Source organism: Schistosoma haematobium, assembly GCF_000699445.3.
Source record: "Schistosoma haematobium chromosome Unknown HiC_scaffold_234, whole genome shotgun sequence".
Classification (NCBI taxonomy): domain Eukaryota; kingdom Metazoa; phylum Platyhelminthes; class Trematoda; order Strigeidida; family Schistosomatidae; genus Schistosoma; species Schistosoma haematobium.
Window position 1 is genome coordinate 8235 of NW_026137057.1, and position 10888 is coordinate 19122.

The window sequence follows — 10888 nt, forward strand, 5'->3', positions numbered from 1 at the left end:
CGAAATATTGATGTAGCTCTTCAATAAGCTGATATCAAAAACCAAGACAACTGCCCACTAGAAGAGATATTTTTAAAAAATAAAATAACACGTTGATGTACAAAGTATTGCCAGAAAAATAAGTATAATTCAATACTATAGGCGAGTAGAGTAAATCCATTTTGAAGGTGTTTAACTCTACAACGTATATAAGACCTTCCCTATCATATCAATACTCTTCAGAAATACACCTTACTCTTACATCTTTTCAACTTCTCTGCAAATCAAGTTTTCATCATGATTGATGTAGTGTTATCTGGTTTACTAAATATTATATTATGATTAGAAACAATCTGTAATCTTCACCAATCTTCTTCTATTAAACAACATAAATTCTTTCAGTATTTCCCTAATTTTTAAACAGAATGATTCATCAAAACTATAACCACAACTATCGTAATACTTTTTCATTAATAATTAAATATTCATTTTATATTAAAAATGTACTGTATTCAGATTCAACGGAAATGTTTATTTACCACATTCATAGTCTTTTTAATGACACAATAGTATAGTCCATATTATTATTTTGACAACTGTTTCACAATGTTTTAGAAATTCTGTAGCGTTGCCAACTTCATTGATGTTTGTTCTGGGTACACTACTCGAAAACCGATACCATGCAGATAATATAATATAGTCATGTTGAACAGAAACTTAATTCTTCCGTACGGTCTACATGGTAATCCGAAAATATCTGGGCGATATCTTATACATCTAAACTCAGAATACTACTGCCTTGCAACTTGTTTATCTCAATGGTTAGGTCGACAGTTGCCAGTAAAGTTGAGTGTGTGTGTGTGTGTAGTTGTCGTCACTTGTGTTAGAAGTCTGTGCAACCTTGGTTATTTCATAGTTGGTGAAATCTTGTTGTTATCGATTTCATTTTCATCAAGTTGATTCATCTTCCCCACAAGTGCTTGTTAAAAACAAAAACAGGTGTGCTGTTCAGTGTTTCGATCTGTACTGCATTACTAGTGTAGGGTGTTTTCTTGGAATATAAACTATGTTTGCATTACAATAATCTGGTCAAAATTATCATGAAATCACTACTCGCGCATGTTGGAACCACTGAAGTAGTTCCGAAGTTAAGCAGATGCCACTGCTGTTTCCACAGCTTTTCTTATATCATTCCACGCTGCCTCGAAGTGAGCATCACTTACATGGCTGCCTAATTGCTTTCACGAAAAGCGAATGTAGTGCACAATGTTATGGGGCTTAAGTTAGTATGAGATAATAATCAGAAGCTCATGTAAACATTTGTTGTGCGAATAAAATATTTAGTGTAACTTGAATCATGAACTGGATTGGGAATAGAACTTGTAAATGAACAAACTATTTTTACGAATGCTTATTGTGAAATTCAAATCACTCTCTGATGTTGAACTTTCAATTTTTTCTTTATAAGACAAATCTTTCTCGATGTTAACAGATGACTGTTGTCTAAAGTTGATCTCTTTAAGATATTCCGTTTGTATACATGTAGGCATGATTATTTCATATATTTGTCCAATGAAATGGTATATAACATAAACGTTGTAATAAGAGCAAGAAATAAACGTCTAGAAAAACAAAACCCCATTCTATTTGGTAGTAATGAATACATTCAGTGAGATAAAACTCACGGGCGCAGAAAACTTATACAATATACAATAAAACTACATAGCGCAGAGAAAAATAATAAACTACACTATCAGTTAACCAAAAGGAACATAATCATAAATGAATCTTTTCAAAGTTATTGCTTTTATTATCGTATCTAGAAATTGAAACTGACATCAATTGTTAGGAAAGTAAAACAATTAACCGCAAAAAAATAATGTAGATAACTACAAAACTGACATCAGAACGTTTATTAGTGTAAAAAATGTCAGACTGCAGAGCGTAGATTCGCAAAGGAGTGTGTGTGTGAGAGAGAGAGACAGAGAGAGAAATAATATAATGGAGTACTTACATACAAATTCGTTTTATTGTTTATTGTTTCTAAAAAGAAAGTAACTAAAGAACATCAAACGATAATCTGTTATTTATTAAAAGTAAATCACTCCAGTGGTAACGCATTTTATTCCACAGTAATTTTTAAAATGTTAACATCACAGAAAACAGCAGAGACATATTATCACAGTTACATATACTTCACGATAAATTAATTAGACCATGTTGTACAGAAGGTTTCTGGTTATTACCGTAATATTCATCCATCTCACCTTGTTCCCGAATATTATTTATTTCATACCGACGTTGTTCATCCTCCATATGTGCACAATATGAATAGATGCCATACAACACGCGTAATACAGCACTGCTATCGCCTGCAACAATTTCTTCAAGTTTTGCTGGAGGTTCAACCATACCAGCTGCTTGAATAAGTTCAAAGGCTAGTTTAACATTTGATGTACACAATTCTTCTGTTGTTGGTGTTGGATAATATGCATGAAATGCTACAAAATAGCCATCAATAAGACCCATTAAATAGAATAAGTAAGACACCATCTGTAAACTAATGATCGTAGAATGAATAAAATGGGAACATTTCCTTCAGTTAATTATAAAACTAAAGAAAATAGATTTTACAAAACTGTGTAACTCGAAAACCAACCAGAGAGTCGTACAATACACTAAGTTAAATTTATTAGGTTACAGATACATGTATCATCTGTATAAAAAAACTTTGGTGTGAACCAATAACATCAGTCAATCAGTCAGTCAGTCGGCTACAACGTAGGACCAGGCACATATATGCATCAATCCAAGTTGCCATACCGCATTAGCACAGCAAGATGAACACCGGATTCATAGGAGTAGTTAAGTCAATAGTGGCAATATATGAAAGATTGCATATAAGGATATAGTACAGGAAGAAAGATTTAGTACATAGAAAGGAAGATATGAAGCGATTTTAATCTCTTAGTTTAAGGGAAGACAGACAGTGTATACACCGACGCCACTGTGATCGATTCTGAGCCATCTCACCAAGAGTCTGCAACCATTGGTTACGATAGTCACGTGGACCCTAACTGAGTAGTCTGCATCTACCAACATGGCTCAGACCAGATGTTAGTGTCTTCAAGCACTAATGCCACGTTTTGGTTTGGCCACCCCTGACTTTCTTCCAACCATCCCCAACACCCGTTAGCATTGCACGTCGTGGTAATCGGTGTTCAGGCACACTCAACACGTAGCCCAACCATCTCAGTCGATGAAGACTCACAACCTCATCAACTGATTTACCATACCCTATCTAACCTCACTGTTACTTACCCGGTGATACCAGCAGATGCAAGCAATATTTCTAAGACATCTGTTTACTTATTTATTTATTTATTTAAACATATAAACATTAGTACAAGGAGGCACCAAGTAGATATGCGCCACACAAATCATTCGACTTGTGTGAGGGCTGGGATACTGCCCGGGTGCCCAAACCGAAGCAGGTGGTTTTCTTAGGGGGCCACACCCCAAGCCTTTGACCTAAAGGTCTAACCCACAAGGCAGTGGAGCATCGTGAGGAGATCCAGTCCCATGGTAGCCGGTGGCCAACGATTGGTTCATACGCCATTTGTTCCCGCAGGATACTGGAGCCCATGTGCAACATTGATTTGGTTTGGGGTCCGGTTACAGCGCCGGACATTCGCTTTTCGTCCTCTCATTTTCGCAAACAACACCCCTGTCACGAGAAGGCAGTGAGTAGGACTTCCCTGGCAGAGGCTGTATACGCGTGGCCATGTGAGAGCGTTTCGAGAGGGGAGGCGGCCCCACCCCACTCTCGGCCATACCAGGGCATTTGAGGGCAAGACATCTGTGGTCAAACACTAGTAGCTTACGAGTGTCTTCTACTCTTAATGGCCATGTTTCGTGGCCGTAAAATAGAGCAGAACGAACTGCCGCGCAGTACACTTGTCCTTTTATTGATAGACGGATATCTCGCCTTCACCATAGATGACGTAAGTTAGCAAAAGCAAAACGAGAGAAGCTCATTCTAAACATTCTGGTATAGTTGCTTAGTGCCACCAGAAGACTCTTCATTTTATCAGTGTCTTCACCAAACAGGACTATGTTGTCTGCGTATTCCAAGTCGACAAGTGGACCTCCTGGAAGGAGATCAATACCCGAGAATTCAGTCGACGTGAATGTTCTTTCCATCAGTAGGTCTGTGATGAAGTTAAACAAAAATGGAGAAAGTGGGCAGCCTTGACGGACGCAAAACCAGATGACAAGTCGCCATCAGCTCTGACTCGACTAGTGGTGTTCGGGTAAAGAGCCCTCACAAGGTTTACGTACTTCTGAGGTACGCCTTTCAATGACAGGCACTGCCACAGAATGTCGCGGTCTACGGAGTCAACTGCTGCTTTTAAGTCAAGAAAGACCACCATTGTCGGACGCCGATAAGTATGCCTGTGTTCTAGAACCTGACGAATGGTGAATATGTGGTCTATGCATCCATGACCAGGTCTGAAGACAGACTGATTTTCTCGTGTCTGCAGTTCACGAGTCTTAGTTGGGCGTCCAATAATTATCGAGGCTAGTACTTTAGATACTATATTAGTTAAACTAATCCCTCTATGGTTGTCACAGGATGATTTTAACCCTACCTTATATATTGTGACGATAAGTGATTGTGACCAGTCAGATGGAATAACGTCTAACTCCCAGATCTTAGCCAAAATATTAGTCCACCTAATCGCTAAGATTGGTCCACCATCCTTAAAGACCTCTAGAGCCAATCCATCTGGACCAACTGCCATTCCTCGTTTCAGACTAGCTATAGCCTTTTGAACTTATGCTAGAGTTGGGGGACCTACTTCAATGTTCCATTCACACTGTCTGGGAATGATGGGTAGTTGTAGAGTAGCTGGAGACCAGCTGAACTGCTTTTTAATGTGTTTCGCCGATCTTTCTAAACGTCTGGACTGGGAGCAGATGAGTGTCGTCTTTTTCCGAGATATTCTCACTTACATTTGACTCAGTAATTCCAGTTTCTTTTATTAATCTGTAAAGCTGTCTTGTGTTCCATATAGCCGCCGCCTTTTCCATCTCTTTTGCTTTCGTTGCCCACCACTGCTCACGGTCGTTCCTTAGACTTTTGCTTAACCTAGATCTGATTTGTTTTCGCTCTTCATCGTGTTCAGAACCCGATGGGATGAGTTTACGAGAATCCATCAGTGCAATAGACCTTGAAAGGAATCCATTGGTTCTTTGTAACCCTGTGGCCTAAATCACTAATAGATGTCACTGCTATTTCCACAGCTGCTTGTATATCTTTCCAAGCAACATCTGGGTCAGCCTCGTTTTCCGAACTACCTAAGTGTGACCTCAGTTGTTCCTGGAACCTACTTTTGGTTTTCTCGTTACTCAATTCAGTTCTAATGGGTCCTTTTTGTGCGGCTTTTCTGTGTCCAGCGAAACGCAAGCAGACATATGTGAGGTTGAGAGCGAAGATTATCAGAAAGCCGAAATAATGAACTGGTCGTCGTGTCAGTTGACTAAATCTTCAATAAGTAATGCTAAATAATTGTTCAGTTGTTACATGTCGGTAAATGTATTGTGATGAGTGTTTATAAAACATGATAGTAGGCAGAGCTTCAACGACAAAACATCAGATTGTGAACCAACCTGTTAAAATCTGAAGAGTGGTAGGTTTCTGAGAATACCAGTCAGTCATAAATGTAGAACCTGTACGTATGTGCATCTGTTCAAGTTGTCATACCTCATTAACACAGAGATAAATTTGTCAGGCCAAATCTCATGATAGTACAGGCAGTAACAGTAACAGTGGGAATAGAAAAAACTAAGCGTCGAACAGACGACCTAAAAAGAAAATCTAAATAAGCGCAATATAAACAAAAATATGTTATGAGGAATGTAGAGTTTCATTATGTCGGGGAAGACAAAAAATAGATGCACATGCGCCATTCCAAACAATTTTGAGCCATGTCATTCAAAGTCTGACCATTGGTTACGATAATCACGCGGACCACAACCAGGTAATCTATACTTGCTAACATGGCTAAGTCCAATTGTCAGTAACATCACGTACTGATGCCATGTTTTGGCTCGGTCGCCCCTATCTTTCTTCTAGCTAGCAACTGCTGCACCAGAAAACATCACTCGTCGAGGTATACGTAACACATCCCAACCACCTCAGTTGATGAGGACTTACTACCTCACCAGTCGGTTCCCTATCCTCACCTGGCACTCTATTCTTAACCCAGACATTGCTTACTCCGTGGTTGCAAAGCAAAATACACGGACAATGCTTCGTAGACACCTATAACCAAATGCCAGTGACCCACTAATATCCTTTACTCTTAATGGCCACGCTTCACATCCACAAACTATAACGGAGCGAACGGCTGCGCAATAAACCCGCCCTGTAAGATGACTTACCTACGCACCCTATTACTTCTAAACAACCCTTCACTTGTTTTGATAACGGAAAGTTGCCTGTCCTCCGATACCACAGACACATATCTACAAATAGACACCTATGAGCTCTTCCGCTGTGATCGAGTCACCAAGAAGGGTGGTGGTTGTCTCGTTTATGTATCAAAAAATTTGAGAGCGGAAATCTATAGCGACCACGTCCTCAGCAAACTTCCTGAATCGATACGGCTTACTGTGCACACTCATGAATGTAAAATACTAATCGGATGCATATATCGAGCTCCAAACACTCCTAGTTCAACTGACACTATTATAAGTGAGTCATTTGCTCAGCCTGCCTCGCTTGACTTCACTTACAAAATTGTATGTGGTGATTTCAACCTTCCCACCATCAACTGGAAAACACATTCTGGCCCATTGTGCTTTGAAAGCATACTTAGGTCCTTAGACATACACGGCTGGCAACAACATGTACACCTGCCTACACGAAATCACAACATTCTTGACTTGATATTCTGTCATAATGTCACACCAACATCAATGGTGGTTGGCGAAAAGTTTCACAACAGCGATCATAAAATAGTCCTCTGCACCCTTCCGATTCTTGCCATATGCAACAAATTAAAGACATTAAACACGCGATTCCAATATAGAGACTATGCAAACGCTGACTGCGAAAACTTTCGATTTCTAATAAAGCACTCTGACTGGGGCAGTTTCTTTACCAGTAATAACCTCTTAGAAACATTAGAAATATTCAATATCACCACCAAATCTGCACTAGACACTACTATACCCTCTAAAATTGGTTTTAAAACAATTACTCCCTATGTAAACTAAAAGACTAGGTCTAAACTACGAAAACCGATAAGGATGTACTAAATATCAAAAGACTTCAATGCCCTGCACCAGATATACTCTGTACTTGACGGAGTACAAAGTCAACACAACAAGCATAAACAGGTAGAGGAACGTACTGCGCTCGCTGCTGCATCTAAAGCCCAAGCCCTATGTCGTCTCCTCACGAAACGCATAAGAAAGAACACAGACCACAACATTCACTCCTTACTGCACGATGGAGTAACGTATAATGACCAAACCGTCATATGTGAACTATTAAGTGAATGGTTTCCTCACAATCGGAATACATCTGATGCTCCAGATATCGACATAAAGTGCACCGGCAAAAACTATCTTAGTACCATAAACTTCGGCATTAGGAGTATACATACCGCCATTAAAACCCTTAAGCCAAATGCGAGTTCTGGTGCCGATGACATCCCTTCAATCGTTTATAAAATGTCAGGACCGGACATACAGACGCTACTACTCAAAATATACACATTATCTTTAGAGACAGGTACATATCCGGAAACCTGGAAGGTAACGTATGTTCTTCCCAAACACAAATCCGGACCGAGAAACCTGGTTGAAAACTACAGACCTATAAATATCACTCCAGTCATATCACGCATAATGGAAAAAGTGATACAAAATCAACTATCTGATCACCTACTCAAGGAACATCTAATAGACCCGTCACAACACGGCTTCATTAGAACAAGGTCGTGCAGTACATGCCTGATAGACTTCTTTAACGAGGTTACTCGTATACGTGACCAGAAGAAACTAGTTATCATACTATACCTCGATATTAAGAAACCCTTTGATAAAGTACTTCATAATCTTCTAATCAACAGACTTAAGTCAGTTGCAATTATAAATCCCCTTTTGCAATGGATCAAGTCTTTCCTTACGAACAGATATCAAATAAATAACATTAACTCTAAAACATCTACACCTCGACCAATAACCAGTGGTGTTGTGCAGGGTAGTGTCTTGGGTCCATTGCTCTTTATAATCTACATCAACAATATATGCAAGTGTTTTAGCACAGGTAAGACCTACCTCTATGCCGATGACTTAAAAGTCATCTATAAAACTGACATTTGCGATTTACGCAGTACTATGCAAACAATCCAACATGAACTCAACATGGTAGACAACTGGTGCAAACGCTGGAGGTTAGAGTTCAACACAGAGAAATGAGGCTGGTTATGTATAGGAGACACATCTCTTAAAATGAAACACTTAGCAATCACACACTGCCCAGACTGGCATCAGTAACTGACCTAGGGGTACATTACTCACACAGTCTTAATATCTCTGAACACATCTCAGCCAAAGCATCCAAAATGCGGAAATCCCTTGGCTTTATTCTCCGTAATTTCTATCAAAATGAATCTAAAATCCTTCTTTACAACAACTATCCTACAATATACCCTTCTTAACGCTTATACTCTGATTGGCAAACTATACTTTATACTATAGTCAACAGAGGCACTGCATCGATGCTTTACCCACAGTCCATAGCTTGTAACTGCCTGATAAGCTTGTAAAATGGTACTAATAGAAATAGTGCTTTCCAACAGGTTGTGAAACAGAGGATTGTGTGAGGTATGACGTATATACAAAAATAAGCCTAAATGAGCCTAACATTACAAAAGGAGGGAGGGTGGAGTTACTGACCAGCAAGCATTGATGGTGAGGGCGATAACTTCAATCCACCCGTGTTTGTGGGGACAGAACATTTTGTATGTATCAGGCTCCTCATGATTGAGAATAAGTCAGTCAATCTGTGATATAAATTGTCTTCCTACGCTCACCACTCAGACTCATGTTTCCAATATTATGCTGGATTAGCTATTCTACTAAGACAACCTATAACATGCTAACTCGAACTTTCACACTAGGATTGTGTAGCTGGCATCGGACAGACGAAAAAATAAAAAAAATTAGATAACAAAATATATAGTCATTAGTATTCTTAACACTTCACCCTCTATATACACACCCTCCTAATAAACCGCTTCCCTTGTACCAACCTTGACTTCCCTTCCTTCATGTGAGCTTACTCCAACTTGTTAAACGACACAACTCATTGTTCTTCATTAGTACATTCTCTAATATGGAGCCTCTGACTTCACTTCATCCTAACAAGACATAATATGAATTTATTCTAATTTATTATACCTCTGCCCGTTCTACTACACAATGTTAAGCAACGTTTGGCGTTCATATCCAAGTGCCTTGCTGCTCTTCTGTTTCTCTTTTTTTTCTTCAGAATCTTGCTCTGAGAGCACAGCTATGAAACTTCTGAAGTTTGGAACAAACTTGACGTACGCGTCCTCTCAAGGTCATAGTTTACAGCAAGCGGTCTACGATATCAAATGGTTCAAATGGTTCAAATGGTTGTTGACGGAATAGAAGAAGCTTTCGCTTAACAGGCTTCCGTGTCTAGTAGCAGGGGATCACCAAATCCTCCAGACAGGAACCTAGGTATTTTAACAATAAGAGAGGAAAAGAGATTGGTAAATCATAATGTGATGCTGTTCTTGGTCCTTAAGAATAGGTCAAGTTGCCTCTTGAAGGACTCCTGAGAAGTCGCTTGAACTAGCTCGGTTGGCAGCGAATTCCAGCTTTTGACAACTCTTAAGGAGTAGAAATTGTGTCTACATTCCGTCTTGCTATGTTGTGTTTCCAGTTTCTGGGTGTTACCCCTTAGGTTGTTATTCGAACTAAGCTTAAGTAGGTGTTTAAGAGGATGTCCAGAAGTGTTAAGAATACTATAAGCCATTAATAAATCACCTCTAAGACGCCTATATTCTAATGGGTAAAGGTCTAGTGGACGGAGGCGCTCTTCGTAAGGCTTAGATTTGAGTCCTCGAACTGATTTCGTGGCTCGCCGCTGGATACGCTCTAAAGTGACCTTGTCCTTTTGGAGTGAGGGGGGAGTACTATGTTTCCGTACTCTAAATGGGGACGGATGAAACTATTGAAGATTGTGTGGAAAGTTCTTCCGTCAAACTGGCCAAAAATGCGCCTCAACGTTACCAGTGCAAGGTTTGCTCGGAAGGCATTTTTGTCACAGTTGGCGTAAGACTTCAAATCATGGGGCACCAGGACTCCTAAATCTTTTTCGACTTGGGATACTACTAGAGAGGAGTTTCCTAAGTTGTAACTGTAGTTTGCAACATGTCGCAGATGGACTACTTTACACTTTGAAGTGTTAAAGGTAAGTTCGTTATCGTCTGCCCAACTTTGAAGTCGAGTCAGATCTGTAGTGGCATTTGACAATAGCCACACAATCCACAAAGCTGTGAACACGAGACTACTCAGAAAATAGATATTCAACATTTAACGCGGAGAAATACCTAACAATGAAGAAGGCGCGAACAATGAATTGAATGGACTGGATTTGATCGGATGGCATGGCTCGGCCATGCAGGCGTGGTCCATCTAAATGTTACCTTATATCTTCTATTCATGTTAAATATATTGTTCCTTCTCTAGCCTAACGTCGTTCTACATCATGTATTAGTAATTGATACGATACAGTGAGTTGGTGTAGTCGATGGTGTGACTTCCACGTAAGATCTTATAGATTAGGCAGTTATATCATGAC

The 10888-nt window shown here is 39.6% G+C and overlaps 1 protein-coding gene across 1 annotated transcript; it reads right to left on the reverse strand.

Moving 5' to 3' along the window:
* Positions 1-1607: 1607 nt before the first annotated feature.
* On the reverse strand, positions 1608-10178 carry MS3_00004720 (uncharacterized protein). Its single transcript, XM_051212686.1, has 2 exons — positions 9457-10178; positions 1608-2480 (listed from the first exon to the last, which is right to left on the reverse strand). The coding sequence occupies exons 1-2, from the start codon at positions 9500-9502 to the stop codon at positions 2176-2178; spliced, it is 351 nt and encodes a 116-aa protein (XP_051064056.1). The 5' UTR covers positions 9503-10178; the 3' UTR covers positions 1608-2175.
* Positions 10179-10888: the final 710 nt, after the last annotated feature.